Here is a 17459-nt window from a genome sequence, read left to right as displayed (position 1 = left end):
TCTTCAGTTTAAGACTAAAGGAACACATAGCCAAACATGTTTGATGGATTGTTTTCTTGGTACCAAAACTTCTTCAGCAGAACAAACACCATTTCCTTTGGAATTTTATTCTTTAAATAATATTATGTACATTATTTAAATATTGCACAAACAAATGTAGTAAAAGACTGAAAAATCAACAAACACATTCATAAACTCATACTAGCAGCTACCCATTAGCAAAGTATGGTATGAATACATTTACTTGTTTGGTTTTCTAGTTAAATGTTTGAGAAAAAAATCTAGGATACGTAATAAAAGCATTAATTTTATCCAACTTAATTTCTACACAGTTACTTCGATAAGTTATTTTAAAGAAAAAGTAGTGACAAGTTGTGATATCATTCCTCTGTATTTGCTTGTCAACTACTCTCCATCCTGTTCTCTTGTTATACCTACCTAATGTATTCTTACATCATTAAACATACATCTAAAAACAATATTAAGACAACTTTTGTTTGTAAATGTCTTTAGATTTTTACCATGTTCAACAGTATTTGAGTGATGTAACGGAAGTCGGTTTACCTAATCCCACTTCTACTGGGTCAGCTGATTAACCAATACTAAGTGCTCGTATGACATTAAGTGACAACTAGCCTACTTGATTCAGAGGTAGAGGTAGAATAGCCATAGAATTAATTTCATAACCAATTATCACAAAAATTATGTGGCTGGGCCGCTAACAAAGCCTGCAATCCATCCATAACCACTGCTCAACCAACCGAGCTTGCCGGCCCAGCCACTCGGCTCACTTGAGTTAAATAAGAGGATTGTTTTGCTATGAAAAGTTTGTGTCCTAAATATCACCAATATCATGACATTTGCGTGCTTCACAAACATTCGTTATTACAAAAACAATAATTTCTTTTTTTGTGTAACTTGATTACACAAAACAAATTCAGAAAGTATAAACAAAATGTTATTTTTGTATGAAACACAATTTTTAGAAAAAAACATGCTAACAATTTTTTTCCAACAATTCTTAAGGTTAAGTATTAAATATGGAGAATCGTATCTTGTCTTTTAGATAATTTATGCACAAAATTAAATATTTTCGTTTTTTAACCACTTCAAGAAAGACATTTAGATTGAATTTACCATGAACATGAAAATAGCATAACAGAATAACTTTAAATGCAGATTAATTTCTTAATTAAATAAACACAAACTTTTCACTTGGTATGGCACTTTATGAATTTTAAAGATTCAATTGTCAGGTTGAATTTTTTTTTTTATCAAAAAGAAATAAAATATACCTGTATATACTTTTAATCACTTTCTTTAAAATTCTAAAAAGTTTTTGAAACAATCCTAATTAATATGCACCTAAGATTGTAAAAGATAAAACATGTATATTAAACAATTCACACTTCACATAAAAAAGATAAACATACAATATAAATATTCTAGTCAACCACAAACATAAATAAAAGTTTATAAAACTTTGTATGCATAATGTACAGACAACAGATAAAACACAAAATTAACAAAATATACTCTCACAAAATGATATAAATCAAAACACATTCAAAACAATTTAATGTCCCACGGACAGAATTGATAACACATAAAAGCCACCATGGGCCAATATTCACAAGGCCCCAATAATCACTTCAGATCAGTTCACATTTTTATATTGTAATGTAAATGATTGTTTCCACAGCGAGTGGTTTCATTAACATGTATCACTTAAATAAACTGATATTGTTTTTAACTAACCAACACCTTAAATTGTCCAAAAACCACAGTCAACTTCACTGGTAAAAAATTGTGTTTTAAGTGTTCAAAATTGTAAACAAATATTAACTAAATATGTTCTTTTGATTTTAACTGACACATGGTTTCATTTGATTTCCCATCTAACAAGTGAGCCCTTTTTTGTATTGATTAAAATACTTGAAAGCATTCTGAATTAGAGTTGAGGAATATTAGGTCGAAAAGGATAAAATGATATGACAACATACTTTGTTGTATAGCTGGGAATGCTTTTAGGGGCTCCCAATTACCAATAAAGTAATAATGGCTGTCAAAATGTAACATAGTGAGATAGGTGGACTCAACATTTCATCACTGAAAGCCATTAGCTGACACCTGGTCTACAGCTTATTGCTACTCATTTATTTATTGCGGAGTAACATTGGTTCCAATGTTGACACAAACAAAAAATAATATGCTATATAAAAAGCAAAAATTATGTCCATATTACAATGCATTGAAGGTATTTTCATCTAGGATTGATTAAATAACATTTCTTGCGAATGATATCAGTATATGAATAATACAGAAAATTATGCCTAATATGCATTAATGGTTAGGTTTGAATTAGGCGGAGTTATTTAAGACAGTTTATACACAGATGAAATGAAGAAAAATACTATTTTAACACTCAAGGCCACAACAGACCATGCTGGCATTTGAATCACCATTTGAGTTTCAGCTTTCATTGCCATGGAATGACATAGTTTACATTCATGCAAAACTTTGACATGTTTTCCCTATTGACCAATTAAAAATGACATCAAATAGAATCGCTTTATTAATGAGGTCATCAAAAAAGTAAAATAGTCATATTGTCGGTCATCAAAAAGTAAAATAGTCATATTATTGTTTTAATTTCCATATCTAGTGGTTTGTATGGAAATAAAAATAGGCCACATTGTGTATAATTTTATCAAACTGATGTATTTCCAGGAAAATGAAAATAGCAAAAATAACCATTGTTTAATGAACAATATTTCACATATGGAGTCTCAGTTATGTTTGACATAATTGTGATACAATGTAAACAAATTTCTATAACCGCTTATTATTCCTGCTTACACAATTCTCGGATTACTGTAATAAAACAAGAAACCGTCGGAGACGGGTGATGCTCCCCAAAGGTTTTTTTTGTCACAATATTGCACTTTATATTCAGATAAAAGGAAGTCTAGTAGTTGGGGGGACACGAATTGTACTATATGTACAGTTTAAAGAAAATTTCAAAGAGCCATAACTCTGTGAAAAATCATCCGACCAGAACCGGCTGATTATATGCACATGTCCTCTTGGTAGTGAAGCTTCCCATAAAGTTTAATTGAATTCCGGTCATTAATTGCTGAGAAATAGCCCAGACAAATATTGTGCACAGACAGACGGACACACACACACGGACAGACGAAGCGGCGACTATATGCTCCCTCCAAAAATTTTGGGGGAGCATAAAAAAGGATAAGGCTAAACGAGCTCTTCAAAGTTATTTGCGACAAAATGGCGCATGGTTCTTAAGGTAAAATGAACAATTGCTGATGCGTATTAATCAACAAACATTCTTGTCTTTAGCATGTCTTTTTCTTAAATAATAAAGCAACAAATGTTGCTTATTTGAAGCACAATATTACATAAAATACAACTCATTTAATAACTAACCATTTTGTATGGAAATGCTATATTATCAAAATGGACAACATTGCAGTATAACAAGAGCTTGTCACAGTAGTGCCAAATCCCCGCCGAAATATGTTTGCTTGTATGACAACATTTGTTTCAGAGAGTAGAATAATATTTGTAAAAACAAATAAAGAGAAATTCATGAAGCTCCGGACAAAAATTTACTTTGAAATTAAAAAAAGGGATATAATTCAAACACTAAGGTAGATAGAGTTATGTTTCTTAGTCACAGCACTTCTCCTACTTGCAATCTGTTTAAGTTTCAAGTAAATCCCTTCAGTAGATTTAGAGTTATGCTCCGGACAAAAATTTACTTTAAAATTATATAAAAGGGGAGATAATTCAAAAACTAAGGTAGATAGAATTATGGTTCTTAGTCACTGCACTTTTCCTACTTGCCATCTGTTTATATTTCAAGTTTCAAGTAAATCCCTTCAGTAGATTTAGAGATATGCTCCGGACAATTTACTTTAAAATTATATAAAAGGGGAGATAATTCAAAAACTAAGGTAGATAGAGTTGTGGTTCTTGGTCACTGCACTTCTCCTAGTTGCCATCTGTTTATATTTCAAGTTTCAAGTAAATCCCTTTAGTATATTAAGAGTTATGCTCCGGACAAAAATTTACTTTAAAGTTATATAAAAGGGGAGATAATTCAAAAACTAAGGTAGATAGAGTTATGGTTCTTGGTCACTGCACTTCTCCTAGTTGCAATCTGTTTATATTCTAAGTTTAAAGTAAATCCATTGAATAGATTTGGAGTTATGCTCCGGACAAAGTTTCAGCCGGACGGACAGGACCAATTACTATATCCCCTCCGAATATTTTTCGGCTGGGATAATAATAGACATGGATTTGTTTTGACATTGTTTGAACCTCTCCTTTGAAAATGACACAGTTATAACATTCTTTATTTATGGTTTGTTGAATGAACAAAACCACCCTTGTTTAGTTAACGAATATGGCAATATTAAAGGGATCTTTTCACGTTTTGGTTCATTGACAAAATAAAATATTTGTTTCAGATTCTTAAATGTTTGTTTTAGTTATGATATTTGCGAGGAAATAATAATACTGAACATTTACCATGCTCTCAAATATCTATTACATGCATCTTTTGACGATTTTAAAAACCTGAAAATTATAAAAGGTCGCAATGAGAAACGATTTAATAATTTGGAAAGTTTTGTTGTTATCGTTAAATTGTGTGACACTAAGAGGATTGATTATATAAAGTATGAAATTCAACAATCATGGCATGAGCACGGATGGTCGAGTGGTCGAAGCATTAGACTTTTACTCCAGGGGTCAGACGTTCGAGCACAGGTGAGGATTTCTTTTTCTTTTTTAAATTTGATTCTTGTTTTTAACTAGAGCTTTTTAGATCTGATGTTTACTTTTATCAATATAAAGCATTTAATGACAAATTTCATGCCAAAATCTATGAAAAGGCCCCTTTAAAACCAAAGTGTGCTCAGTTGGCTAATTACTTTATTGAAATACTTATAGCCCTGAACTTAAGTATCAATTTCTAACACAAGAAGTGATGGCAATTCTTCACAAATATGTAAAGGGTCTATGTGACGTCAAATGAAGGAAGAACATGAATGTATATTTCATATGGAAGCAAAACGATTGCAACATTTTAACCCTTTGCATGCTGGGAAATTTGTCGTCTGCTAAAATGTCGTCTGCTAAATTTCTAAAATTAGCATTTTCTTCGATTTTTTTTCAAAGAATACTATCAGAATAGCAAACAGTTTGGATCCAGATGAGACGCCACGTTTTGTGGCGTCTCATCTGGATCCAAACTGTTTGCAAAGGCCTTCACAACTCGGTTCCCGCACTGTAAGGGTTAAAAGGAATGATACGCTTGCAGTTCTAGCTCATGAAATGTATTTCATATCTACCTGTATGTTGATTACAACTCATGATTATATAATAAAGCCTCTAAAGCCTTTCCTGTAAACAAGATCAATACAGCACTAAATTATATTGTAGCCCTACCAATATATGCTTTTATTTTATGGTTTCCTGTAGTTTATTGGGAATTAACAGTTTTCACAACCGGCAAACATTATTCCCATGCAACTATTTAATATTGGTTACCAAATACATAATGTTATCGGAACAGTTTAGGGACTCTACCTTTTGTTAAATGGAAATGCCACGAGGCTCATAACGTTAGTATTCTTGGACCATTCTCCACTAGAAATTCATTTAAATGTTAACATTTGGCGTAAAAAAACATAAAATTAAAAAACAAAAATTTGTAGGTTTCTGTAGATAATTGAGGTTTTGAATCCGATGAGTAATGTTCTGAGAAAACTGGGCGTAATGCATGTGCGTAAAGTGTCGTCCCAGATAAGCATGTGCAATCCGCTTAGACTAATCTGTGACGACACATTACGCACATGAATTTAGACCAATTTTCTCAGAACGCGACTCCACTGGTGATCATAGACAACAATTACCAGTACTTCAAATGAACTAATAGGTGTTAAGGTAAATTGCATTGTGCATATGAATTATTTGGAACGCACTTTTACAAAAAAGATACATATATCAAGATTTTAGACTTATATCAGCGTATTATATTATCATGGCAATCTAGTTGTGTAAGTCGTTCAACACTGTACACTTCTGAACAACAAGAGGTGATGAATAAATAAATAATAAAAAAAACAACCATTACTATATCATTGTGAATATTGCAAATCTAAAATCACAATTACGGGATCAACTGATCCTCTTCATGCAAAAACGGGTCTTATGCCACATGGCACCCTCATAGCTCCAAACCAGCCTGTGCATGTCCAGTCAGGTCTGGAGCTACCGGGTCACATTATTACCTATCCTCATAAGCAGACAGGGCAATTTAAGACCAGTCTGTGGTTATGCGAAATTCGCGCAATGAGGTGTTAATGCTCCCAACGTCTGGCATAATACCCATGTTGGCACAACATTGCTCAATACATTCAAATGCAACATCAGGCAGGTATCAGGAGGTAAGAAGCGAGTCTGCGCTACGCGAGAGAAGGTGTATGGGATGGGAAGGGCTTCTCGTGAAAGGTTTTCGTGGTAAACGTTCCATGATTTTGAGCAAGTTGCCAAAACTGGGTCTGTCTTCACATTTGTAGTTCCAACACAACAAGAGCATGTCCTGAAAAGATGAAAAGATGTGTTTGTACTTTCATATCAGTAAGGAAAGATATACTTTTATCACAAGCTATATCCTGCTTTCCGTGTTATATAACCATTGCGAATATTTTTATCTTACACGTGTGTAATATACTTTTTAAGCGTTTTGAGTGGCTTAGTTTTTGTTGATTGACCAAGGGCATTTTGTTATTTTGCTGAAATGACGTTGCAACGTCAAATGACGTCACGAAATGTAAACAACATACGGGATAAATCATTATGTTTGCGTAAATATTTATTTAATTTGCTTATTTAAAAGCATGTGATAAAAAAGATCTGACACTCATTGTCATATTATACTATATTTTATTAAACTCGTCCAAGAAATTCGTACGTAAGCTCGCCAAAGGCTCGCCTACTAACAAAATTCCTGAACTTGTTTAATAAAATATGGTATGATATGACAACTTGTGCCAGATCCTATATTTATTCCAATTTATATTTATAAAATTAAGTCTTTCTTTGTAGGTTTTTAACACGACTTGGGCTAATATGGTCACACTTTGTCCAATATCTATAGTCGTGTTTGTTGAGGTTGTCAACTTTTATCTTGTTTCTACTCTACATGAATTTGTAATCCAATTTTGTTGATTTCAAAATATTTATAATGAAAATTTCTAGGCAATTTTAGCATCTGGATGACGTGCGTCAAAAAACTAGGTAACCAGGTTAATTTAATTCATTATAAACTTGTATTAACAAACGCATAAATTGACTAACAAGACACAATCTGACAAAATAAGAAACCTTTAAAAACAATTAGCAAATAAAAAAGATTCTGTCATAAAGATTTGATTTTTAAAACAGCTTTAAAATTTAAAGATTTTAATGCACAGACAGGAAAGAATCAATGAGCAGACTTATCTTTTGTTTGTTTGTTTATTTGTTTTTCCCCATTTTCAATTATTTTTCATTCATTTGACAACAGACTGTTATTTCAACATGGTTTAAGTGCCACATTGGGCTTGATATATGATACTTTGCCCTAACCTTCACATCCTTGGATCCTCGTATAAGGCCAAATGAAGGTTTGATCCCATGACCGACCTGCCATATAATGCTCTCTGCGGGCTGATCCTCAAATGGCCAGTGACCATTCAGCAACTCATACCATACAGTTCTGAAAGACACACACAATGAGACAAGTTTTTAGAAAATAAGTGTCATTCTACATGCATAAAGCGTCATTGAAAAATACATGTTTATATGTTCAAGGTCTTTAAAATTAAGCATAAATGCATAGGTTTTCATTTCCCTGAAAAAAAACAGTGTCTTAATATATATATATTGTATTAGAGCATTGTATCAATACTATTTATATCATCATCACCAAGGAAGTAGATGCAGAAGAACAAAATAATCTACAACTACGTATCTCTCCATACCCAAATGCATAAACATCTGACATTGTACTGAAGGGCAAGTCATTGTTTGCGTAGGCTGCCCCAGCCTGCAGAGCCTTGATGATCTCTGGGGAGAGATAGCACAGCCAACCTGGAGGGATCTGCAGGCGATCTGCGTGCCTGAAAGGTAAATATTGGTCCATAGTCTGAGTTAGCAAGAGTCTAATGATAGTAGAACTTACACTAACAAGAGGGCAAAGATGGCCCTTGTTCGCTCAACTTTTTTACAAGGCCTTGTTCATTGCTTAGTTGAAAATTCAGTACTCTAGAGCATATTAGATTGGTTCTCTTCTGTTTACTTTTGCAGTGTGAGCATATGATTAATTCTGATTGAGAACTGTCTATTTGCATGGTTTTTTTTGCATGCAAACATTTGCAAGTAATGCTAATTCTACATGTGTTAACAAGGTTTTTGTAAGATTTGGACCTCCTGACTAAGATTTTGACCACACATGACCCAATGTAAAACTTTGCATAGATATCATCAAGAAAAGTATCCTGGTCAAGTATCATCATTATTGGACCAAAACTATGGCCTCTAGTGTGTTTACAAGGTATCATTGGGACAAATCTTATGACCAAGTTTCATGCAGATTGGACAAGAAATGTGCCCTCTAGAGTGTTTACAAGGTTTCTCTATAGCAAAATAAGGAAAACTGCCCCGACCACTGGCGACCATGTTTTTCAACGGACCGGAACCACTTTTGAACTCAACCAAGATATCATTAAGACAACCATTTTGACAAAGTTACATGAAGATTGGGAAAGAAATGTTACTTCTACAGTGTTTACAAGGTTTTTCTTTTTTTGGACCCAGTGACCTAGTTTTTGACCCAGCATGACCCAGTTTCGAACTGGATCGGGGTAGCATTGGGACAAATCTTCTGACTAAGTTTCATGAAGATCGGACAAGACATGTGGCCTCTATAGAGTGTTTACAAGGTTTCTCAATAGCCAAATAAGGAAAACTGCCCCGCCCACTGGCAGCCATGTTTTTCAACAGACCGGAACCACTTTTGAACTCAACCAAGATATCATTAAGACAAACATTTTGACAAAGTTACATGAAGATTGGGCATGAAATATGGCCTCTAGAGTGTTTACGAACAAATGTGGACAGAAGACAGACAAAGAACGATCACAAAAGCTCACCTGAGCAATCAGGTGAGCTAAAAAGGCACAAGGTGCTGCTAAAACAGTGCAGGGGGGGGGGGGTACTAATTTGATGAAACTTTTTGATCATTCAATAAGTTTCAAAGAGTGTTCGCAAAAAAGCCATAAGGTAAACGTTCCAATAAGAAAAATAAAATAAAAATTAAGCCCTAAATTTGGCATGCATGTTTTTGGGAAAACATTTATAATGAATAGTTTCAAGAGGAATATTTAGTAAATATCAACAACAACAGGTAGACAACAATTACTACCAGTAAACGTTAATTATCGTTCTATTTACCTGCTGGCATGGCACAACTTGGTAACATTGAACAGTCCAAAGTCCGTTATGACAACCTTATCTTTGTCAAAGAAGATGTTTTTGGTTTTCAAGTCCTTGTGCACAATGCCTTTTGCATGTAGATAGCCCATTCCCTAAAATAGACAACTGTTAATATGTATTTAATTGTAAATAGATCACATTTTTTTACAATGACATCTCATCTGTTTGTGAAAACAAAATGTCACCAAAATAAACGATGTAAAAAGCAGCTCAAGATAGACCATCAATGTACAATACAACTCAATATAGACCACCAATCTATAATACAGCTCAACAGAGACCACAAATGTACAATACAGGTCAAAAGAGACCATCAATGTACAATACAGCTCAAAAGAGACCATCAATGTACAATACAACTCAATATAGACCACCAATGTACAATACAGGTCAAAAGAGACCATCAATGTACAATACAGCTCAAAAGAGACCATCAATGTACAATACAACTCAATATAGACCACCAATGTACAATACAACTCAATATAGACCACCAATGTAAAATACAGCTCAATAAAGACCACCATGTACAATACAGCTCAATAGAGACCACCAATCTATAATACAGCTCAACAGAGACCACAAATGTACAATACAGGTCAAAAGAGACCATCAATGTACAATACAGCTAACTAGAGACCACCAATGTACAATACAGCTCAACAGAGACCACCAATGAACAATACAGCTAACTTTAGACCACCAATCTACAATACAGCTCAACAGAGACCACCAATGTACGATACAGCTCAATAGAGACCATCACTGTACATAACAGCTCAAAAGAGACCAACAATGTAAAATACAGCTCAATAAAGACCACCAATGTACAATACAGCTCAATAGAGACCACCAATGTAAAATACAGCTCAATAGAGACCACCAATCTACAATACAGCTCAATATAGACCACCAATGTACAATACAGCTCAATAGAGACCACCAATCTACAATACAGCTCAATAAAGACCACCAATGTACAATACAGCTCAATAGAGACCACCAATCTACAATACAGCTCAACAGAGACCACAAATGTACAATACAGGTCAAAAGACATCATCAATGTACAATACAGCTCAATTGAGACAACCATGTACAATACAGCTCAAAAAAGAACATCAATGTACAATACAGCTCAATACAGACCATAAATGTACAAAACAGCTCAAAAGAGACCATCATGGACAATACAGCTTTATACAGATCATCAATGTACAATTAAGCTCAAAAGAGACCATCAATGTAAAAAACAGCTTAACAGAGACCAAGAATGTACAATACAGCTCAATAGAGACCACCAATGTACAACACAGCTCAAAAGAGACCATCAATTTACAATACAGCTCAGTTAAGACCACAAATGTACAATACAGCTCAATACAGACCACCAATGTAGAATACAGCTCAAATGAGACCACCAATGTACAATACAGCTCAATATAGACCACCAATGTACAATGCAGCTCAATAGAGACCACCAATGAACAATACAGCTCAGTTAAGACCACAATAGAGACCACCAATGAACAATACAGCTCAATGTAGACCACCATGTACAATACAGCTCTAGTACAATAACCAATCCAGTGACAACTATGTTTATGCTCACCTGTGACACCTGCTGGGCTATGATGATGGCCTTGCTCATGTTGAACTTCTCCTTTCTTACATGCAGCAGGGTGAACAATGAGCTCCCTCGACACAAACTGCAATACAATATTGTGTATTAAAAATGTGTCATCAATAAACTGTATCACGTTAAAGGTCATAAAAGAGAAGTCATTCAACATCCTTGTATTTTAGCCCTAACTTAGCCCTATACATATGCCAACAAATATCCTACTACAATCTGTGTAAATGGAGAGTGACTGTAGACACTATTTCAAAACCAATCTTCACTCATCTGAAGCATCAAAATGAACCAGTATGAATCACTCACATTGTGCAAAGCAAATAACCAACATGTAGAAACAACCCTACAAGAACTGACAAAGGGTGATTTACATTGTAATGCTAGACTGTTGAATATGGTGATAGAAATCAATTACCTGGTGACAATTGCTAAATGTGGCGGTTTCATACAGGCCCCCATGAACAACACAAGGTTTTCATGCCGAGTCTTCCTCAGGTTTGCAACCTATTACAAGATAGTTAACAAACATATTTGTCAAATTTTGTTTGACAATATTCATAATTATAATCATTGATTTTCCAACAATAAGTCTTATCTTAATTATCTTGTATGCACTAATGCAACGTAACATAAATTAATTTTTAAAAATGTAATTTTATTTACAATGTAATGACATTTCACAAACCATACTTTGTGATCTTAAAGGCATTTATAAACAAGAGATGTGTTTGTCAGAAACACAATGCCCCCTATTGTGCCGCTTTGAAATAAAATTTCAATATATTACTTGTCAAGTTTAAAAACTATTTCCCTTTTAAAGCTTATTACTTCCCTTGGATTGTATTTTTTGACCTTGAAGGATGACCTTGACCTTTCACCACTCAAAATGTGCAGCTTCATGAGTAGACATGTATGCCAAATATCAAGTTGCTATCTTCAATATTCAAAAAGTTATGACCAAACTTTAACGAAGGTTAAAGTTTTGGTTAAAGTTCTGGGACGCACACATACAATGACAGACAGACAGACAGACAGACAGACAGGCCAAAATAATATACCCCCGATCTTTCGATCCAGGGGCATAAAAAACTGATACTTGTTCAACCGTAAAACATACTTATACATTATATAAGATGTACATCCTACCGGGTATTCTGTCATTTTCAAAGAACACACATAAGTAAGGTTCAGCCTACTTTTTACCTTGCCCCTTTTAGTGTTTTCTCCACCAGCAAATCAAAGCCCATGGTGGGTAACTCACCTCAACTTTGAAGGCAGATAACTGTGCAGCATTGTCCGTGTTTGGGTCCATATTCAACATTTTAATGGCTACATCACCATGCCATTGGCCCCTGGAGACAAAAAGTGTTAAAACTTACAAATAAATAAAGTCTAACAAGAATACCCACTTAAAAATATAAGCATACAAGAGTAAAAATCAACTGACAAATTTAAGACATGTGTACGCACTAACTGACAAATGTAAGATTACAAGTGTACAAGCTAACAAAAACATATCAGCTTTCAAGTGTACAAATAAACAAGAATAATGTAAAGCTTACAAATATTAACCATGACAAAAATTAGCTTACATGTGAAAGAATATACAAAAGTAAGTTATTAAGTGTACAAACTTACTATTTTATTTTTATTTTTCAATGCCCCATATCAATGTAATACTAGAGTTGTATAACCAATCAAATTTATGTACTACTTACTTGTATACTTTTCCAAATCTGCCTGTACCTATATAATCTTCTCTAATTAGTTCTTCAAATGGAATGTCCCATTCTTTTAATGCTACTGAAATCTGAAACACATAAAGAAAACAATACAATAAATAAACAGTATGAACTGGCATTGGCTAATATCCATATAAAAGAGGCATGTGTCAATAGGGAAAGGATGCCTCCAAATTCCACTCTTATATCAACACTCCCATTATGTCAAAAAACTGGTAAATTTAAGTCAAATTTGACATTTGATAATTGAGTGTGACCTTGACATTTGTTGTAATGAGACTGGGGATATCCCGTCACTCATAATCATCATGGAAGTCATTTCTGGTAAGTTATATTCATATCCATAAGTGTCTTGTTCTGAGAAAACTGGCCATAATGCATGTGCGCAAAGTGTCGTCCCAGATTAGCCTGTGCACAGGCTAATCTGGGACAACACTTTACGCACATGCATTTTGCCAAATTTTCACAGAACAAGACACATAATTAAATGACTATGTAACAGCCTGACAAGCTGCTTAAAAGCCTAATTTGACATATGCCCTTGATGTGTGACTCTGACATCTAATGTACAAAGACAGCTTTTACAAACCAAATGCCATCTCCTCATTGAAGTCATCAGTTGTGAGTAATTTTACAACTGTATGATGAATGTCAGAGTTACAGCTCAGACAAGCTATAGCCACGTTTGACTTGCACTGTATAGTGCAGGGGTTTTTTTTACTAAGAAAGTGACGCCAATATTCGGCGTCTTCCCCTACCAGAATGTTTCCCCTAAAAATACCATTTCCCCTCCAAAAATATAATTTTTCACCAAAATATAATATTTTACCCTCAAAGAAATGTTTTTTTTCTTTTGGGAAGTCGACACTTATCCAGTTTGTACCATGTACAACGATCTCGCTCTCTCTCTCTCTCTCTCTCTCTCCCGACGAACACTCAAATCTGGGAATCCCAGTGATTCTATATATAGCTCTTAAATTACGTAATGGAAACCGGGCAACTAATCGTATTAATCATGTGACTATTTTACTGGATTCCGGTCTTGCGCGAGAAGGGTGTTTCGTCAATTAATTACCGGAAACCAGTCGAATTTTCATCCGGGTTATGTGAAAGCCAAGATATAAACGTTAAAACAGAAAAAAGTCTCACAATTGGCGTTCATACACGAACAAAATAAAACGTTCGGACTCGGAAAATATTAATTGCGTTGACGCATTTTTTAAGAATGAATTATCAAAAACGGTTGAAACCCAGCAGGATTCGGAGGTACATGTAATCAACATCGATTAATACTGTCGGATTATTGTGAAAGTGAAAGTAGACAATCGGCAGCTGCCGCACCTTTCCCTTCCAATACTGTAGCAGATCGTCAACCCATTCATCATGAAAATGAAATCATAATATTGACATCGTTCCCCGGCCCCAGTTGAAAACATTTCCCATTATTAGATCTACACCTGCAACTTTATTTAGGACTTTGACTTTAATATCATACTTGTTCATGTGTTTAAGAACAAAAAGGTCAGAGACGTGCCTCTTTTTCTAAAAAAAACCCTGAAGTCTATAGGTGAGTTATAGACATTGAAATGAACAGTTTTTATTTTTTCCCCAAAAATGTCTCTTTCGCGCTCGATTTTCCCCTTTTACCCAGCGTCTTCCCCTTTTTCTAAAAAAAACCCCTGCGGCTGAGTGTGACCTTCAGCTTTGAGGTAAGGATAATACTGACCACTCAACTGGTTGTCTTATGATAATAGAAGTATGTGCCAGTTTATTTGGAAATGAAGCAATATATGGCAAAGTTAAGGACATTTTGCACAGATATTCAGACCAACAGTGTGACTCCTACATGTATAAGCCACCTTCTTCAAAGTTTGCATAAAATAAAACACTTTAAATGACCATAAAGTACTAGAATTAAAATTTAATCTAAGAAAAAACACGTTTTAAATACTAAATGCTACAACACCAACACCAGACTATTGCCAAGCAATATATGCCCCCTTCCGGTGAAACTCTATTTGTTGTCATAGCAACCAGAATTCTTGAATTAGGAACAAAATGAAATGGCGTGCATAATCTCCATATTGCCATCTATCCAGGTTTCAAGTTTCATGAAAAAATATGAAAAACTTTTAAAGATATCGCAGGAAACAGAAAAGTGAGACGAACAGACAGAGGGGTAGGGGACAATAAACATATTTCATTTTACGAGTGCTATGTGAAACTTGACACATTATAACAAGAGGGCAATGATGGCCCTGAATCGCTCACCTGACTAATCTTGCTACATCAACTTAAATTCTATCAGACCCATGTACAATCTCAAGAAAGATTTCATAAATTAAAACATTCTGACAAAATGTCATTAAGACGTGATGAAAACTGTGACCTCTTTCATCTACACAAGGTTTTACTATAATTGGCCCGGTAACCTAATTTTTGACCCCAGATGACCCATATACGATCCAAAATCAGATATTATCAAGATAAACATTCTGACCATACTTCATTAAGATCTGATGAAAACTATGACCACTATTATCTACACAAGGTTTTTCTATGTTTTGACCTAGTGACCTAGTTTTTGACCCCAGATGACCCAATAGAATCCCAACCCAGATTTCATCAAGATTAACATTCTGGCCAAATTTAATTAAGTTTGGATGAAAACTGTGACCTCTACTGTCTACAAAAGTTGTTTTTATGCATCCCCAAATTTTTGAGGGGAGCATATAGTCGCCGCTTCATCTATTGCGTGCGTGCGTCCGTCCGTGCACAATTTTTGTCCGGGCTATTTCTCAGCAACTAATGACCAGAATTCAATGAAACTTTATGGGAAGCTTTACTACCAAGAGGAGATGTGCATATTATCAGCGAGTTCTGGTCGGATGATTTTTAACAGAGTTATGGCCCTTTGAAATTTTCTATAAAAAATTTATTGCCCCCCAACTACTGTGCCCTCAAGACGTTTCCTTTTATCTGAATATATAGTGCAAAATTTTGACAAAAAAATCCTTTGGGGAGCATCACCCGTTTCCGACAGTTTCTTGTTTTAATTTGACCTAGTGTTTGACCTTAGATGACCCAAATTCAATCCCAACAAAGATTTTAACAATACAAACATTGTGACAATATTTCATTAAGATCTGATAAAAACTGTGACCTCTATTGTCTATACAAGGGTTTTCTATGATTTGACCTAGTAACCTAGTTTTTGACCCCAGATTACCCAATACAATCCCAACCCAGATTTTATCAAGATAGACATTCAGACTAAATTTCATAAAGATTGGATGAAAACTGTGACCTGTATTTTCTACACAAGGTTTTTCTTTTATTTGACCTAGTGACCTAGATTTTAACCCCAGATGACCTAAATACAATCCAAACCCAGATTTTATCAAGATAAACATTCTGACCAAATTTCATAAAGATTGGATGAAAACTGTGACCTCTATTGTCTTCACAAGGTTTTTCTAATATTTGACCAATTGAACTAGTTTTTGACCCCAGGTGACCCAAATACAATCCCAACCCAGATTTCATCAAGATAAACATTCTGATGAAATTTTATACAGATTGGATGAAAACTGTGACCTCTATTGACTACACAAGGTTTTTCTATTATTTGACCTAGTGACCTAGTTTTTGACCCCAGATGACCCAAATACAATCCCAACCCAGATTTCATCAAGATAAACATTCGGACCAAATTTCATTAAGATTGGATGAAAACTGTGACCTCTATTGTCTACACAAGGTTTATCTATGATTTGACCTAGTGACCTAGTTTTTGACCCCAGGTGACCAAAACACAATCCCAACCCAGATTTCATCAAGATAAACATTCTGACCAAATTTCATTAAGATTGGATAAAAACTGTGACCTCTATTGTCTACACAAGTTTTTCTATTATTTGACCTAGTGACCTAGTTTTTGACCCCAGATGACCCAAATACAATCCCAACCCAGATTTCATCAAGATGTGACCTCTACTGTCTACACAAACAAATTGTTGACGGACACACGTACGCACGCACGCACACATGCACAACGGACGCCAGACATCACAAGGTCACATAAGCTCACCATGTCACTTCTTGACAGGTGAGCTAAAAAGTTATTTCAATAATATTTCCAAATTTAGAATCCATTTGTTCACACAAATTTGAATGCTGTTAGAGAGGTGACTTACACTGCCCACCCTGCCCAGCATGTGACCTTCATCATCCTGGCTGTCCACCGAGTCCTCACGGTCAAGCAAGGTCACCTCGGACATCGTACTCTGAAATATACAGAGGTAGGGACAGTCATGAGTCAATATCAAATCCAGAGCTTTTAACACTTGTGTCAACTCCCCCTCAATACTCCATGTTGTAATATGTTAATAGTGCAATAATTATATTATAGCAATCAATATATTTATTTAACAAACACACAATCATCTTTAAACTAAATCTTCATAAAACAAGGGCTGTTTGTAAAACATGCCTGCCTCCCATATGGGCTGTCC

General features: G+C 34.7%; 1 protein-coding gene across 1 annotated transcript in view; it reads right to left on the bottom strand.

Moving 5' to 3' along the window:
* Positions 1-91: 91 nt before the first annotated feature.
* The window catches only part of LOC127880678 (kinase suppressor of Ras 2-like), a 55856-nt gene continuing 38488 nt past the window's right edge, over positions 92-17459 (bottom strand). The window contains exons 13-21 of the mRNA XM_052428049.1: positions 17142-17231; positions 12922-13013; positions 12465-12555; positions 11619-11707; positions 11180-11276; positions 9526-9659; positions 8055-8192; positions 7660-7789; positions 92-6631 (exon numbers count right to left, since the gene is read on the bottom strand). Coding sequence (XP_052284009.1) covers positions 6470-6631; positions 7660-7789; positions 8055-8192; positions 9526-9659; positions 11180-11276; positions 11619-11707; positions 12465-12555; positions 12922-13013; positions 17142-17231 — 1023 coding nt within the window. The 3' untranslated portion in view covers positions 92-6469. The remainder of the gene's footprint in view (positions 6632-7659; positions 7790-8054; positions 8193-9525; positions 9660-11179; positions 11277-11618; positions 11708-12464; positions 12556-12921; positions 13014-17141; positions 17232-17459) is intronic.

Source organism: Dreissena polymorpha, chromosome 1 (genome assembly GCF_020536995.1).
Source record: "Dreissena polymorpha isolate Duluth1 chromosome 1, UMN_Dpol_1.0, whole genome shotgun sequence".
Classification (NCBI taxonomy): Eukaryota; Metazoa; Mollusca; class Bivalvia; order Myida; family Dreissenidae; genus Dreissena; species Dreissena polymorpha.
The sequence above is the reverse complement of the archived record's forward strand: the minus strand, read 5'-3'. Positions and strand labels throughout refer to the sequence as shown.